The 18,182-nt window shown below is 29.1% G+C and overlaps 2 protein-coding genes across 2 annotated transcripts; one reads left to right on the plus strand and one right to left on the minus strand.

Moving 5' to 3' along the window:
• The first annotated feature begins 1,999 nt into the window (after positions 1 to 1,999).
• On the plus strand, positions 2,000 to 7,674 carry LOC129295038 (WAT1-related protein At5g40240-like). Its single transcript, XM_054933517.1, has 7 exons — positions 2,000 to 2,246; positions 2,360 to 2,422; positions 3,251 to 3,364; positions 5,215 to 5,480; positions 5,570 to 5,700; positions 6,055 to 6,206; positions 7,461 to 7,674. Exons 1-7 carry the CDS (start codon positions 2,074 to 2,076, stop codon positions 7,600 to 7,602), a joined length of 1,041 nt encoding a protein of 346 aa, XP_054789492.1. The 5' UTR covers positions 2,000 to 2,073; the 3' UTR covers positions 7,603 to 7,674.
• A 1,911-nt stretch (positions 7,675 to 9,585) lies between these two features.
• LOC129295041 (MLP-like protein 423) lies at positions 9,586 to 11,472 on the minus strand. Its single transcript, XM_054933522.1, has 2 exons — positions 11,215 to 11,472; positions 9,586 to 10,164 (listed from the first exon to the last, which is right to left on the minus strand). Exons 1-2 carry the CDS (start codon positions 11,402 to 11,404, stop codon positions 9,893 to 9,895), a joined length of 462 nt encoding a protein of 153 aa, XP_054789497.1. The 5' UTR covers positions 11,405 to 11,472; the 3' UTR covers positions 9,586 to 9,892.
• Between the last annotated feature and the right edge of the window lie 6,710 nt (positions 11,473 to 18,182).

Here is an 18,182-nt window from a genome sequence, read left to right on the forward strand (position 1 = left end):
TTTCAAATATTGTAATGTTTTCCTGCTATTAATAAACATTAGTTTTGACCATTAGTTGATAAAAAATTATAAAAAATAATCAAGAAAAATTTATTGACCCTTTTTAATAATTATTGGGTCTTTATTTATAATGTTTTTGTGTCATTTTTGTAGTTTTTGAAGGCATTTTGTATAATTTTTTATCAACTAATGATTAAAATTAATATTTGTTAATAATAGATGCAATATTATATTGTTTTAAAAAGCCGAAAGAGAATATTATATCAAAAATAAGTTTAAAATTTCAAAAAAACATAGATATATGGCTTAAGGGTAGAATTGTCTTTAATCCTTTTGTTAGTCATATACAGCTTTTTCCATGCTTATCTTTTCATTTTTTGAGTGCTTTGATTTTTTATTATTACAAAAAAAATCAAAGTTGATTATTAGAGAAAATGGTACTTAAAAAGTGTATTGCTATGTCTAGATGGATAGAGATTTGGATTTGTGCCAAATTTATTATTTGAGTAATTAAAAATGTATGAATTGGATTTGATTCAAATCCAAATTCAAATTTTATCTCAATCTCTTTGTAATTTAAAATCTTTTGTAAACTCCTATTAGTTCAAACCCTACCTCAACTTTTTTGTAATTTGACTAACCTATTGATAGTGTTAAATAGGACTAGATTACCAGCGATGATCAGGATTGGATCGCAATCATTGCCAACCAAGACTAGGTCGTTGCCATCGACCCAGACAGGACGATCGACACCAACAAGGATTGGATGGCTAATTTCTATCAAGACTGAACCACCTACATCAACAGGACCAAACGGCTAACTTCTACCAAGGCCAAATTTCCAACAAAGATTGGGATCAAAGTGTAGGCGATGACAAAATCAAATGACTGACTTCCATTAAGATCAAACCACTAGTGCCAACTTGGATCGAAGAACAAGTGATGACTAGGACCATATGACTAACTTTTACCTAACTGTTGGAGTTGATCAAGACCGAAGTGCAAGTGACAACTAAGATCGCATAGCCTGCTTCCATCAAACCTGACAATCAGCACTGACCTAGACAAGATCATCGATGAAGACGAAGACAATACTATTAGCATTGACCAAGACTAAATAGCTGCCTACGACTGGGATTTTATGATAAGATCCCACTATGATCGAGATTGATGACTTTGACTAGTATTAGACTAGCAACCTTGATCAATACTAGACCAACAGTGTTGACTAAGATAGGACAGTCGACTTCTATTGAGACAAAGATCACTAGCATTGACTAGGATAAAGGTGTAAGCAATGATCGAGACTACATGATCAACTTCCACCAAGATCAGAGTGCAAGGGCTTATTGTCCAGTCTTGATGGAAGTTGGTCATCTAATCCCATTCATCATTAGTGGTACGATCTTGGTGGAAGTCTATCGTTTGATTCCAATAGGCACTAGTGGTTTGGTTTCGGTGGAAGTCGACCATCTAGACTGCCAATTTTGACTAGGATCAAAATGCTAATAATGTCCAAGTTGCTTTTAAATTTAAACATAAAATATAAAATATAAAATTTTACTTAAAGTCCAAGCAAAAGATTTTACTATTATAATTTAAAATTTTTTATACTATTTAAATAAAGAGTTTAGAATCTATAAATTTTAAATATGAAATTTTAAATTTAAATTTTCAAACTAAATTCACTCATCCAAATACAACTTAAGGGAAGATGGAGCAAAAATTTGCCACTTTCCTAAATTAAAAAAAGAGAATTACATGGATGTTCCATATAAAAAAATTAAGTATCTATAAGTTTCAAGTACTTGTAAATTCTGAAGTTTAATTTGTACATATTAAAATTTGAGTTGCAAATAAGCTGAAAAAAATTTGAGACGTGAATGTAATATTTTCATTAAAAAAAATAATAATTCCAACACAAATTTTGGTCTTTCTATGTAATTTCTGAGAGTGAAGGAAGAATAAGTTCCAATGTCAATTTCCCATTGACAAGACACAGACTACAAAGCACGAAACAGGGCCTGCTGCGAGTGTTATTGTTTGGGAAGGGAGCAAAGGCAAAGGCAGAGAATGGGAAAGGTAATGCCTTTTCTGGGAATGGTGATAGCAATTCTGAGCCAAACAGGCAGCCAAGTGGTAATTAAAATTGCAATGAATGGCGGCATTGACAAGTACGTCTTGATTTTCTACTCCTATGCTCTCTCCTTCCTCCTCCTCGTTCCCTTCATTTTCCTTTTCCGCAGGTTCGGATTTTTCTTTCCCTTCCTCTCTCTTTCATTTCTTTCAACTTCCTTGTTTGGTTTCAACCATGAGGGCTTTAATCTAACAGTGCTGTTTCTTTTTTCTTCTTTCTCAGGTCTCAGCCTCCGCCTCTTACCTTTCCCTCCATCTGCAGATTCTTCTTGCTTGCCCTGTTTGGGTTCGTACCTTGCTTCATAATGTGCTGCTCTTTTTTTTTTTTTTTTGGGTGGGGGGTGTTTAGGGTGGTTTTCTATTTTTTTTCCCCCAATATGCAGTCATTGTATTTATTATGATTATTAAAAAGTTTAAGGTAATCAAGCTGTTGAGGTGATTGCAAAGCCAAGTTAATTAAGCTTTTGAGGGTTGTCCAGACCTCTAGCTCTAGCCTTCCCCTTTTCTTTCACTATTTTTATCTTATTGTGTTTTATGTTTACTTTAATGATTTGATTTGGGATTGCACTTATTAGTAATTTGCTTTTCTGAAAATTACTCTTAAATTTTAATCTAGGGATTTTGAGAATCACTCTAGACTTACTTCTGTTCTCCAAAATTTTCAAGTTTTTGGGAGGGGATTCATTTTTCTTAAAACCACAATGAGATTTTTGTATAGTGGTTCAGTCCTTTGATTTTATATTTATTTTTAGGCTGTCTTATTTTTTCTTCTTTATGTATATAAACTCTTCTATGCTGAATTGATAAACGGATCAAGAGTCTTTTCACTTTTTTTTTTACATTTTCCTCCACTCCTCCCATCTCAACCACTACTAATAAAATAGTATGTGTGATTGAAATGAGGGAACTGGAAAGAAATGAAAGGAAACAAGTAGAGAGGTTCCTTTTCCATGAATGAACACAATACAGTTCACAGTATTTCCAGCCTCTTTCTCTCTCTCTCTCTCTGTTTTTTTTTTTTCTTTTTAACAGTTTGATTTTTCTGTCTTATTGATTTTTTTTTACTGTATTTTTCTTCTAATGCTTTGATAGAAATAGTTACTTAACAATGCAGATTTTCAGCGACTATACTGGCTTATGTTGGCATAGATTTAAGCTCACCGACTCTGGCCACTGCTCTGTTCAACCTCGTTCCTGCTTTCACTTTTGTGCTTGCTCTCATTTTCAGGTTCTGTTTTTTTTTTTTTTCTTGGGGACTCACCATTGCTTGTGATTTTTCAAAAATAATAGTCCAACTTTCTTGATGTTGGACTTAGAGAGATGGAGTATCACTGAACAATTTTTTTAAGCAAAATTAGAAGGAAATGTTATTTCTTACAGTAAATAGTTAAAAATCATCTATCTATTTTTGGATGACTTTATGTTGATGATGCAACAGTGATTTGATTGATTCCAATGTCAGATTCCATGGATGAAAAATGCTTCTCACGTGGTTTCAAAAGCAAGATGTTAGATTATAGGGCGCCGTTTTTTATTTTTAAAATTATACATTACAAGTGATTCTAAATTTAATTGATTCAATTTTATTTTTTAATTTTAAAATTTTTTTGTTATCATTCTATTATTTTTTTTACCGTTAGTTGATCAGTTAAGCCCTACATTATTTTTATTTTTTATTATAAAATATTTAAGTTAAAAGTTAAAAATTACTTTTTGAATAGAAATTAAGGAACAAAAATGACTCTTAATCTAATAAAAATATTAAAAAATAGTGGAATCTATTAATAACTGATGAATGTTAAGTGTTTTTAATGTTAAAGACTCAAAATGATGACAGAAAAAATATTTAAAATTAAAAAATTAATTTATAATTAAATTTAGAATCATTTATAATCTTTTTATATACTTTAATAACAAAAATGACCCTCACTTCTGTATTATAAGTTTTTGTTAATTGGGAAAAGTTCACCAGCATTCATTCCCACTTGATTTTTTCGTTTTCCTTTTTCTTTTCCTTTTCTTTTCTTTGCTCATTTTTTGGCTGGATGGACCATCGATGTAAATTCACATATAAGTAAGAGGCAATCACCCTGAGGATCCTCAAAAGTAAGATAATTTGTTAATTACACTACAAGTCCTTTCCAGTATGAAATAATTGTAGAAGCCCAAAGGCCCTCTTTGTAAGTGCGATTTTTGTTAAAAAGATAACAATGTCCTGTCATAAATATATGTTCACATGTTTAATACCAGACGTTCATTAATTCACAACAATAAGCTCATACATTTGTAAATAGTTATAAATATGTGAAGCTGTATCTATAAGTATGTAAATATATTGTTGTGAATGTATGAACTTACGCTAGAGAATATATAAACCTATTTATGTGAATATGTGAACCCCTATTTATGAGAACATCTACTAGCAAATGTACAAATATATACTTAAAAGTTAGGGGCATTTTCATCTTTTCAACAAAAATGTTATTTGTAAAGAGAAACCCTGAGCCTAAACAATTATTTCATAATTTAAAAGACATGCAGTGTAATTATTTCACTTTCAAGAATCCTCTAGAAGTAATATGGAGTCGTGGCGGGTGGCAGATGAGAACAAGTTGTGCAATTAAGATTACTTCCAAAAAAAAAGGGAATTAATAATTATGCATGTCTTTATTGCATTGATTGTGGACAACTTTTTTAATAAAAAATTGGTCAAAAAGAAACTTTTTTTCATAAAAATCCAGAGAAAAAATATAAAATTATATAATTTTTTAATAAAAAATATAAAACTTCTTAATTTTGTTTTTCAAAGAAAATATTTAAGCATTTTAACCTTAAAAAATTAGCATATTTAATAAATCAAACTATAAGAGTTGAATTAAAAAAAAAGAACTATCAAGACCTAATTCAAAATTAAAAGAAACTATAAGGTCATATAAATATATTTTTCTTTTATTTTAACAAGTTTTCACATCTCTCAGTAAATAATACAATGATTTTGTGTATTATACACAACCTAATATTGTAATTTGCAGCATGTGAATTGAACTTGTAGTCTCTCAACTTTGAATGGTGGTTCAGGATGGAAGTAGTAGATTTCAGAGAATATAGAAGCCAAGCTAAAGTGTTAGGAACTATAGTATCAATTGGTGGAGCATTTGTTGTGATATTCTACAAAGGCCCACCAATTTTCAAGAATCATTCTGCAGTTTCTACTTATATGTATCTTTTCTCATCAGCACAATCCAACTGGGTCCTGGGAGGCTTTTATTGTGCTACTGATTCTTTCTTGACTTCACTTTGGTACATCTATCAGGTTGGATCATTCACTTTCTTTGAAGCTGTAAGCAATACTAGTGTTGAGTGTCTAAGTACAGAGAGAATTGATTTTTTCCTACTTTTCTTTTGCAAAATGTTTCAGGCACCAGTCATCCAGTAATGGTGGTAGTCTTGTTCCAGATTTTCTTTTCCACAATTATGTCTGCAATATTTGCCTTAATTGTCGTTACAGATCCATCAGCATGGGTATTAAGACTTGATATGGGGTTGGTTTCCATTTTCCACCAGGTAAGTCTTTTTAAGTAAAATAGTTTAGTTGAGTTGAAATCTAAAAACTTATCCTAGCACATAGCACAAGCCTTATGGCATAAAAGAGCATTAAACGAGGTCCTTGTATGAACAATGAGAATTGAAACTACACCGTGAGAAGTGATATGATAGTATGGTGTGTTAAGAGATCAATTTCTCAATAATATGCCTCCACTTAACTCTTGAGATGAGATGGCTATTTGAAAGTTTACTTGATTCATTAGAAAGTATATATGGCGATGAAAAAGAGACGGCCAGTTATAAAGGTACCCAGAAATAAAAAAATTTGTGTTGTTATTGATTCAGAATGCTAATTTGTGGTTCATCACATAGGCAGTGGTTGCAACAGTGATCCGCTTCATTCTGTGCACATGGTGTGTGCAGAAAGCTGGACCTCTGTTTTGTACAATGTTCAAACCTATAGGAATCATCTTCACTGTTATCATGGGTGCACTTTTTCTTGGAGATGATTTTCACCTTGGAAGGTAAAATTTGCACGTGACTCTCTCTCTCTCTCTCTCCTCCCTCTCTCCCTCTTTCTATCTGGATTCATAGAAACTTGAACTCAAAATCTCATACTTAAGTAGCCATAGTCTCTTCCATTAAGATCAAAAGCCTATTAGTGATATCATATATTATCTTGAGAAAAAGCAATTATTGATCTCTATAATTTTATTATATTTTGTTATTGGTTCATGTATTATTTTTTTCATTACTCTAGGTCTCTATAATTTCTTCTGTTTGTAATGTTAGTTCTTTTATTTTTAAATATGCCTTGAAAAATGATGATATAGCACTAATTATATTAAATTAGTTGACGTACAACTAATAACATCATTTCACTCTGCTCATCAAACAGAGGTTACATTTTTATTTCATTTGTTTTCACAAATTTCGAACTTGTCTCTTTTCCTCTACTTTGGTTTCAATTGCAACACCAAAATCTCTCTCTCCGTTTTTTTTTAAACTCTAAAGCCAATGATTATTACTTTTGGTTAATGTTGATATTGGAGCTTATTTTGGCTTCGTATAGTTATTAAGTATGGTCTTCAGTATCTTCTAATTACCCTTCATTTCTTTGTATTTTATAATTGTCCTGTCTCTTTCTTTTTTATTTTAATATGCAGCACAAGATTTAATACCATTAATTACAATATGTCAAAAAATTTAACATCATTAATGCCATCCCTCTAATCATATTAAAAATAGAAGGATTAATATTGCAGATGAAAAAAAAATTATAGGAGTCTAATGTAACAAAAAAGTTAAGAAATAAAAAACAAAACACAATAAAATTATGAAGACTAATAATTATGTTTTTCATACAATCTTCTTAATATACATATGTGTGTGTATTAAGTATTCTTTTAACATGTCTGGTTGTGATTAACTTTACATCTTTTTACTTGAATTGAGTCTAGCGATGCGTGTTTATTCTTTTAAAGATATAACTTTAAATCTTTACATTTTACTTATTTTTTTTATTATTAATTTCTGTAATTTTTTTTAATATTTTAAATTTTTATACTTTTATTTTTTATTATTTTAAATTCTTTCATGAACAAAGTGTAGGGACTTTAAAGGGATATAAAATAATAAAAAATAAAAGTGTATGATGTAAAATACTGAAAAAAAATACAAAAATTAATAATAAAATATGAGTAAAATATAATAATTTAAAGTTATATTTTTTTTATTGTGTTATTGATAGTAAAATATTTTGAATGAATGTATTGCAGTTTGGTGGGAGCAGTTATAATTGTGTTGGGATTTTATGCTGTGATGTGGGGCAAAGGTAAAGAAGAGAGGAAGGTTGAAGCAACGTTTGATAACTTGGACTCATCCTGCCACAGTGCTCCTCTCCTGCAAAACAAGACCTAACTTGCGAAGTACCATATACATATATGTATGGATTTTAGTTATAGATTAAATGAAAGGCAAAATTATCCGTAAGTACTATATATATATATATATATATATCTGGATTTTAATTTTTAAAAAGTCCCATCGAATGTACAAATGTTCTTGAATTGCTGACTTTACTCGTAAATTTGTAATTAATTTTGTGTATATTTACCAAAATACCCTTGTTTGAAAATAAAAAATTATCTACAATGGTACTTGATGTCAGAACTCTAGTGACTAGCGAAAATAGCTCTAGCAATAGACATTGGCTAGCCAATGTGGCGTCACCCGTGCCAATGATGATGAGGAGATAACTTTTTTTTTTTTTAAGGGACGGTATTTTCTATAGATGTACCTTAAAATTAAAGTTCATGACAATATAAGGTTATTTATGTATTTTATGAGATTTTTTAAAAACTAAAATTCATATATAAGACTTCTATATGATTTTCCATTAAAAAAAAGTGATAGAATGTGTTAAAAGTAAAGAATCAGGACTCATCTTCACTTTTCACTTTATTCCCTCCTGTTAATTTTATAGGTCACATTTTATAAAGATAAAGTGATTCACTTTATAAATTATTAAATTAATATTAATATTTTATTTTAAATAAAATACCTAAATTATTCTTAAAAAATATGAGAGAGAGAAATAAAAAAATAATATTATATAGTTTATTTATTTTTTGAGGATTATATTTGTAATTTTATAAAATTTTATTCTTTGTACCTTTGTTATATTGGTATTGATGAGATTAATAAAAATAATTTATAAATAAGATCGGAGAGAGTACACATTATTACACGCACACTCCCCCCTACCTCCCCCTGTGTAACAATTTAGTTTTGGAAGATCTATATATGGAAACACTATGTGAAGAATTGTTCAGAAGACAATTTCGGAGGATCTGCAAACTGCAGATGGTATGAAATTCAAATTCTCTTTTCACAAGAAAATGGACTGTGCTTGGGTGATAAAGACAACTAATTTAATGTACTTTTGAAATCTTGTAATTGATAATTAATTTGGGGATGATGGAATTATATAAAGGGGTGCTCATAGACTGCCAGTGTTAGTTGCAGATCTTAGTGACAGCCTTGATAGCAGCGAGAACTGGGCAAGAACTATTGTTGATTGTTAATGAACTGCGCGAAATATTTGAACCAAAATAATTAATCAAGAAGTTTATTTTTAGGTGGAATCATGTACATAATTATGCAAGTTTGAGCAAATAACATTACTTGTTAATGTAGTATTAGTTGATTTCAGAAGACTCTTTTTTGGTCGCAGTTAAATAACCAGAACTTTTCATGTGATTTCAGTTTTTATAAGTTTTTACTTTTAATGAGATTCACTTGCAATTAAATGTTTTTAAAACCGATTCAAATCAATTATACCGAAACAAATTAACTTAAACCAATTAAACTTTATTATAAATAAGGTTTGATTTTTCTTTTTGGAAGAACGATCAATTTGGTTGAGTTAAGGTTTAAAAATTAAATAAATAATTTCTGTAATTATTTATGATAATTTTTGAAGTTTATAATTACGTGTTTTAATGATAATGTATATTGATTTTAAATAATTAGAAGATGCTAATTAATTGTTAAAAATATATTTATTATGCATTTTATCAAAAAACATTTAAACTTGATTAAAATTTAAACCATTCAAAAATCGAATAAGTCTGATGCCTTGATGAATCATTGATTTGGTTTGACTTTTTTAAATGAAAAAAAAAAAAAACGGAACACATGTGTGAAAATCCTTACTAGCAGCAACTCAAGCAGGACGTTGAGGCAAATAATTATGTTAACCCTGCTTCAAAATGCATAGCAGTCTTCATATACCCCACACTATTTATTCATCTTCAGATTCATTATTTACTAATTAAATTAAAAATCATAGATAAAAACTTCTCTTAGTTCAAGTCATAAGAACATCGAGAGCAGCATAAATAATTCTCAAATATATGCCAATACTCTATATATTCTCAAACTCAAATTGATCAATAGCAAGATCATGACACCAACAAAGAGAAAGGCTGACTGATTGATGAGGCAACAGATAAGTAAAGCACAAGGCTATGGCTATCTTGAAGCACACAAATCAAAACTAAACTGAAACTGTAAAAGAACAGTAGTTATTATACTATTATAAGATATATTGATTGATGGGATCAAATGATACCCCAAGGGGGTTTATTATTAAAACATGCATTCTGATATGAGTATAATAGAAATTCAGCTGCATGTGACTCATTCTCTATGCCTTCTGAATATAATCATCAACCTCTTGAAAGTTTTTGACTGCAAAATCTTTAATGACATGAGGGTCAGGGACCTCCGCACTTGCCTTCTCAAACTCAGATGACCACTTCACAAGGCTTCCTTCTCCCTTTGGTATGACACTGATGTGCCCCTTGAAGTTCTTGAAGTACTTGAGGAGGTCACCATCAATGACACTATATGTCACTGTCTTTTTTGCATCATCAGCTGCATTAATCTTCTCTTTTGATACCTTCACTATTGGAGAACCTACAAAAAATAAATTACTCATGTGGGGATCAACAATTATTGAGAAATAGTTACCACTATCGATAGTTGGGTTGAATGGAAGGGATTCAAGATGATAGGATGGATTTAAAGGAGGGACACTTCAATGGACCTTTGAAAAAGTTAATTTTATTTTATTTTTCATTTGTAAGAAATTTTAAAATAGACTTTGGTCTCCCATGGCCAATCAACTCCTAGATTCAAGATTCCTTAAGCAAAATTGTTGGTTCAAACCTTGTCAATGAAAAACCACGCTAAAAGAGTTACTCAATTTGGATCAAACAATTCTCAAATATGAATTAGTTGATAATGTCAACTATTAGATATTTGTAAAGATGCTATGTATAATCAACAATAGTTGAGTCAAATTAAATGGATCAATGCTATTGAACACGCTTGCCTTTGTGCCTTGGGCATTGAGGCAATGCATCGAACAATCTTATCACCTCTTATGTGTGAAGAGAGTTGATGGGTGTCTTGAATGCGTTTCTCAAGCAAAAGGGAGAGTGCAATCAGGCATGCCTAGTTGCACAATTTTTTATAGTTTTTATTGATAATATATAAAATGGTTGTTACTTTTATCTATGTTTCTTTTTTCATAAAACACAATTTTTCAAAGTATTTATATGTAGGTCAAGTAAATCTACATATGTCATTTTATCTTTGATTTGTTGTCTATACATTATGTATTCACATGGTAGCATCTTGCTTCACACAAACATGTGTCTTTTTAGAGCTTTGTGCCCAAGATATTTTACAAACCTTGCACCGTGGGCGCGCCTTTTGACTTTTAACAACACTAAAATGGATTCAACAATTCTTAAGCAGGGTCATTGACTCTAATCATGCTGATGGAGCTATTCCAAACCTATTTAAGACCTAATAATGCTCAAATACAAAAATTAATTGGTATATATTAACAGCAGATAATTATAGATAAAAAAAATAAGAGGAAAATTGGTAGTAGCTAGAATATGATTCTTTGGGTTTATAATTGAGCAATTGTATGAAGAAATTAAGAATATAATGCACCTTCAGCATAAAGAATCTGGCGTACAGAACCAGGAGCTTTGCCATCGCCCTCAAGAACCTCAATGCTCTTGTAGTCATGTGGAAGTGCTTTGGGGAAGATGGTGGTTGAGTCCCTAATGGTTTCCCAGAACTTGTCTGCTTTAGACTTCACCTCTATTTCAACCTCAAGCTTCCCAATGGTGGCGGCCATGGCTGAAACCCAACACTGATCAATATGTATGGAATATAATATGAGAGAAGAGTCCTTGGGAAGAAGAAGAACAACAAGTGGGTATATATAGAGATGATGAGAGATCTCTGATTGATCATGAGGACAAGCAAGTGTAAAAAGAATCAGGAACTTGCTCAACTACTGCCACTTAATGAAGCTGCCTGATAGAACTTTCATGGAGTTGCATTCACTCACATGACTCTAAATGAATGTTGGGCCCACTCAGTACTGAAAGCTGTGTTGATGTGGATGGGATTTAGCATGGTTATAGACATCATGTTAGATTTGTTGGGGCAATTAAAGTGGTTTGAGTGCATTTAATTTAAGGGAAATTAATTATTCGATGTTTATAATTTTGACTTGATAGCAATTTAATTTTAAAATTTTCACTTGATTACAATTCAATCTCTAAAATTTTAACTCAATTAAAATTCAATCCCTAACCAATAGATGTTAGTCTTAATGAAAAGGATTATATAACTACTTAAACATGGGATTTTGAGATTGTATCCTTATAAATGTAAAAAATGTCTTTGAAAGAGCTACCCTTAATTGAGTCTGATAATGCTTAAATCTGACCTAGTCAGATAGTTATATCATTAAAAAAAACCTAGTCTCAAAACTTGAACTTAGTGTAAATTAGTTCTTATAGTTTTAGTAATTTAAAATATTGGTTCCTAAACTTTAAGAAATAACTTTAGTATTTATAATTTTATTTTCTAAAAAAAAATAAGGACTAATATTTTAAATTATTAAAGCTATAAAAATTGAGCTGTATTGGGTCAAAGTTCAGAGACTGAATTTTAATTAAGTTAAAGATATAATAATTGAGTTGTACTAAATTAAAATTTAATTAATGACTGAGTTTTAAAGGAGTGAAAACTATAAAAATTAAATGATTAATTTTTTTTACATAATTTATCATTGGATCAATTTAAAACCTAATGAAGTAGTGGTTTTTGGGCGAATAGATGTTAAAGTGATGCTATAAATGTAGAACAACAATGGCGGTGATTCTAATGAGTCTGCAAAATTTGTTGGCTGTTAATTAAAACTTTGAATGTAGAAGCCAATGACAGCCAAAGAAGAAAAAAACATGTGGATCTGTGCCTAATCGCAGTTCATTTGTCGTATGATATCATATGTTCAGCATCGAAAGTGATAAATCATAATTTACCTATTGTATTTTTTTAAAATAAAATTAAATCCTAAATTGTAGATATTTCTATTATTATAATTTTTCCACCCATGAAATTTAAATTCAAAATTTCATATAACAATCTGAGATTCACCAATGAGTTGCAAATTTGCATTCGAAGAATTTATGGAAGGGAAAAAATTAACACACATGAATAATTTTTTATAGTGTCTCCGTTAAAAACTATAAAGTATTTTTTAAAAAGTTTGATATTAAAAAAATATAAGATATTTTTATTATTTTAAGATATAATTATTATATTTTTTTAAAAAAACTTTTAATAAATAAATCATTTTATATCAGGAAGTGTTTAAATCAATGGGTCATATTAATTATTTAATAATTATTTATTTTTAATTAAAAATAAAAATTACGATCATTCCATAATATTTCAATAATTGGATGACTTCAATTATTACCCATGCCTTCACAAGATGTAATTGTCATTTTTCCTGAAATTAGATTTTATACAGTCACTTTAATAGATGTCCTTGTACATATTATCAATAAAAAAAAAAAAAAAAGGAAGTTCTTGTACATTTTGGTTGTACAGAGTAGAGATTAATGTGGGCCGATAAAAGTAGAATAACAAAAACCAAATGAACCTTATTCACCAAAAAAAAATCAAGTGACCCATTTTTATTATATGCCCAAAATAATGGCCTAGTCCTGTGTGGTTGTAAAACTAAACTAAGCATTTTACCAAAAAAGAGTCATATAAGCATTTCGATGACTCTTTCATGAATAATTATGGAGGCAGCTTTGCTCCTCTTACTTTGAGAAGAAATCTGGTGGATAGTTCAGATTTAATGTTTTAATTTTAATTTGAATTTTATATTTATTAAAATAAAATATTTATAAAAGTTATAAAATTGTTTTAATAAATCTGATCATCAATATAAACCGTTTACATTCATATTGTCAAAATAAAAATTTATAAAAAATTTAATAAATATATTTGTTATAAATCTGAATAATATAAATTTAATCTAAATAGTTCATTTTGATATTAATTTTTTTATAATTTTTATAAATTGACCATCCATATGTATTATGAATAGTGCAGATTTAATATTAAACTTTTTTATAATTTTTTATTTTCATAATACAAATGTAAGTTGTCCAGATTGATGATCAGATTCATTAAATTTTTTTTATAACTTTATATGAATATTTTATTTTAATAAAGATAAAATAAAAATAAAAATAAAAATATTAAATCTGAATCAATCAGATTAATCAAGATGGTCTAGATTTCCTCCCTAGGTGGGAGGAGCAAAGCCAACTCCAAGAATTATACGAGCATTTCAAGAGTAATGGTTAGGGGTGTAACAAACTTTTTTTTTAAAATATATGTGAAACAATCAACAATACCCAATAAATTATTTGGCCAAAAAAAAAAATTTAAAGCAGACAGCCTATAAATTGGATTGGAGAGGACAGTTAATTTGACATGAGCTTTGATGATAGCGACGATGAAACTGATGATCAATTTTTTCAACAATAAATGATGCAATTGATGATTTGGTTCATGGTATTTGTTTCTAGTGTTTGCATTTTTTGTCAAATTCTGATTCGTACATCATGCCTGATACACACACACACACACACACACACACACATGAGAGACAATTAGATATAGTATAATAAGATAATTGCTACAATCAAATCTAAAATATTCTCTCCATTTGTAAATGTTCAAAATTACTCTAATTAATATGAAATTCATTAATTAGGTAAAGAAGTTAGTTAGGTAAAGAATATTTAGAAACAAAAATTTCAGACAACTTACAAACAAAGAACGTTATAATAAAACCCATGAAAAAAAAGAGTCTTGCAATTATACTTAAATGGAGAACTGATTAAGATACACCATGATGAATTTATCAAAATGAACTTGCACCTATGAATTCATTATTAATTAAGAGATGAAGAAATTATATAACACTACATTTTATATTATGTACCGTCAATCATCTATTTTTTTAAAAAACAAATAAAATAGGCCATGAAAAATTCATGCAGAAGTGGTTACAATTAAGTCACAATAGACCTCACAAGGGATCTACACCCATGAGTTGGATTATCAAAAAACCTAGTGTCAAAACCATCATTAGAAGTATAGCAAGCAAGTTAATACACACAATTGTTTACTTTTCTAAATATGTAGTTGAAAGTGATCGTCTAGTATTTTACAGCAAGATTTCTAATTCTCTATTTCTAATTTTATAAACTATTTGTAAAAAAAAAGTTTAGGTGAGTTGGTAGTTTGATGCTTATTTTTATTTCAACTGTCACATATGATATGGCAAATAAAAAAAAGAGCATATATCATAATTTCCAATCAAATAAATCTTTTGTGAAATTAAATTAGGATAAATGATCAAATTTCCTCTTTTACTTTAGGTTCACTAATATTATAGACTCTGAACTAGTTTATTGTGCCAATTCTTTTATTAATTTTGAAAATGGTACAATTTAACCTTTGTTATTAATAAAAATTAACTTATATTACTAGTTGATTAGAAAATGATAGAAAAGAGTGTCCAAAATTATAAAAAAAGACCAAAAAATTATAATAAATGACCCAAAATATAGAAAAGGACCAACAAAAATTTTGGTCATCCTCTATAATTCCTAAGGTTATTTTTGTCATTTTTTAATTAATTAATGATCAAAATTAAATTTTGTTAATGATGGGAGTCAGACTGCATTTTTTCAAAAATTAAGAGGAGGTAATTTTCTCATTTACCCAATAAATTATAACAATAAATAATCTCAAATAATGTGGCTAACTCTAGATACTAACTAATAACACTTAGGTTCAAGAATATCAATTTAATGACAGTTAATTTTTTTACAGTATTTTATGTAAAATTAATTGAAAATAAAATTCAAACTATATTTATGAGCACATCCAAATGACAGAATTTTGAGACTTATAGATATATAGATATAGATATAAATTTACGTAAAGAAAAATTAATACTAATATTAATGAAGGATCATGAAATATCAACAAGGATTGGATCTATTGACCAAAGACAACAAGGATTTTTTTTTATTTTTTACCTTGAACCAAAAAACGGACAGGATCTAATAAAAAAGTTTTTTTAATAATAAATTAAGATTTGAATTTTTATTAGGAGAGATGACAATGTTCAATGGCAAAGCCACATACAAGTGATTATGGAATTTTAGATTTCATATTTTGCATCGCATCTTTTAATATTTTGAATTTGAATATTAAATATTCAAAATATTGAATTCATTTGATTTTCTCTCTAAACTAAAATTTAAATTTTTTTATATTTTCAACTCAAAGCTCAGTAATATAATTCATATACATAATTGATATCTTTAATTATTAAATTATTTTTAAAAAATTGCCCTAGCTCCGCCATCGTCATGTTTAATTCTTGACTATGTCTTGAACAATTGCACAATTCAAAAAGAGAATGAAGGATCATGAGACATCAATGATGCATGAATCCCTGTATTCAATTATTATTTTTTTTACATTGTAGTAATAATTACTACAAAATCTTTGAGATTTGCAAACAGAAAGGAATTGAACTTTTGCACCGAAAAATCAAATGCAGATCTTATCAAAAGATCAATATTTACCCTTTCTTCTCATATATATTCACCCATAAGAGATTCATAAATCAAAAGCTCAAAATCCCCCATGAAAATTGATCCATACAAGGTTCACCAAGTGATGATGAAGCCATGGTCATCACTGTCAAAGACCAAGAGCGATATGAAGAACAAGAAGATTCGAAAAGGTTTCATCCCAGTCAATTTAGGTGGAAAGGAAGAAGAAATTGTGCGTTTTATGGTTCCAATATCATGTTTTCTTAATCAAAAGAAATTCAGATATTTTTGGATCAATACGACGATTACATTCAAAGTTTACGTGAAGGTCCTTGGCACTAGCCTTGCTGTGTAATATTGTTCGAGAGAATGCTTAACATTGTTATCAAGGACCATGATAATTGAATATTGATAATTCAAATTTGGATAACTTTCTTCTGTATCCTTTCTCTTCATGTAAATATATTGCAGGGATAACGTAACTTTTACTTCACCAAATTTCTATCGGTTATTGACTTCTTTTTTTTTGAATTGTATCCGATATCTTAGACAGGTCATCTTTCAAGCACATTAACAATCCAAACTAATCTAGATTCGCTGAATTGTGGGCACCTCAAAGGATGAAACAGCTGGCTAGAGGTTTTAACACCTTCCATGCCCAAACAGTTAAGGGAGGAAGAGCCGCCACCGCTCTACCACACACCCTTGGTTTGTCGATTATTGATTTAATATCTCAAATTTAATTTTTATCAATTTTATCATTCAAGTTCACATCAGTTATAATTTATTAACATGAATAATAAAATATTGATAATAATCATATAATTAATAAAGATATATTTTCAATTCGTTATACAATTTAGTTCAATTTATCATAATTGAAAAGAATATGTTTTATAAATTGAGAAAAACTTATATACTTAACCTTAAATGGGCATGGTATGTTCAACTAAACTTTTAAATCAAGCAGTAAATTCCTAAAATCTTTTTCCATGATTTTCCCATATGCAAGTACTCAAAATAAATAAAATGAAATAATAGGGATGGGGCAAAATGAAAGAACCGTATGGTGGGATGAAAGCATGCTGATTTTGGAGAACTAGACAGAATTTTTCAAAAAAATGGTTTTGTGCGTTGTATTCTCACTGTTAAAGTTTTCATATAAGGTAATCAGTTTATCATTCAAGATATATATATATATATATATATATAGCACTTTTTTTAGAGCCACTTGCTGCAATTTTGTCTAAATTTTCCCTCCACTACTTTTTCTGCTTACAATTATTAAACTCACCATAATAAAAAATGGGCTACCATAGTAATTAAGAATTAACTTTATCTTTTTAAATCAGTACCATAATATAGAAAAGTCTACCATAGTAATTAAAAATCAAACCAAGTTTATGAAGTTTTACTAGAAGAGAGTTTTCTTAATTCATAAAACAATTTTAGAGTTGGCTGCCATGCAGAAAAAGAGTCAACCATAATAAAAATAAAGAAAACTTAGTAAATAGAACCTAAAATGGTAATTAGGAGTTGCTAAACAATTTAAAATGTATCAAGAATGGGATTACGCATGAAAACAAGAGCTTGATCCCAAAATGTTGAATTAAAATAGAAATAATCTGTAAATAAGGTTCCCAAAGGTAATTTAGTTCAAAACAAGTTATTTAAGCTCAAAGTATCCAAGGGGACCAATTTGGAAACAAAAATACAAAAAGGGGGCAATTCTAGAAAAAATGTAATGTCTATTGTGGCTGAAGTGTCATATACTGTGATGTGTGACACAGAGATTAGGCACCATGGTGAAGGCTTCATCTGCCATGATGCATGACACAGAAAGTCCAATTCTCCATCTATATTGTACGCTATGGCTGATGATGTATCCACTGTGATGCACAACACCATATTAGAATCTTGACAAAATGAACAATATTTTCTAACTTCAACTGAGCATAACTT

This window comes from Prosopis cineraria, unplaced genomic scaffold (assembly GCF_029017545.1).
Source record: "Prosopis cineraria cultivar Desert tree isolate PC_DT_omini unplaced genomic scaffold, ASM2901754v1 PC37, whole genome shotgun sequence".
In the NCBI taxonomy this organism is placed as follows: domain Eukaryota; kingdom Viridiplantae; phylum Streptophyta; class Magnoliopsida; order Fabales; family Fabaceae; genus Prosopis; species Prosopis cineraria.

Coding starts and splice junctions, on each gene's coding strand:
- LOC129295041 (XM_054933522.1), bottom strand. CDS start 11,404: ATGGCCGCCACCATTGGGAAGCTTGAGGTTGAAATAGAGGTGAAGTCT. Junction 10,165..11,214: donor CCAGATTCTTTATGCTGAAG/GTGCATTATATT, acceptor TATTTTTTGTAG/GTTCTCCAATAGTGAAGGTA.
- LOC129295038 (XM_054933517.1), top strand. CDS start 2,074: ATGGGAAAGGTAATGCCTTTTCTGGGAATGGTGATAGCAATTCTGAGC. Junction 5,481..5,569: donor CACTTTCTTTGAAGCTGTAA/GCAATACTAGTG, acceptor CCAGTCATCCAG/TAATGGTGGTAGTCTTGTTC. Junction 5,701..6,054: donor TGGTTTCCATTTTCCACCAG/GTAAGTCTTTTT, acceptor TTCATCACATAG/GCAGTGGTTGCAACAGTGAT.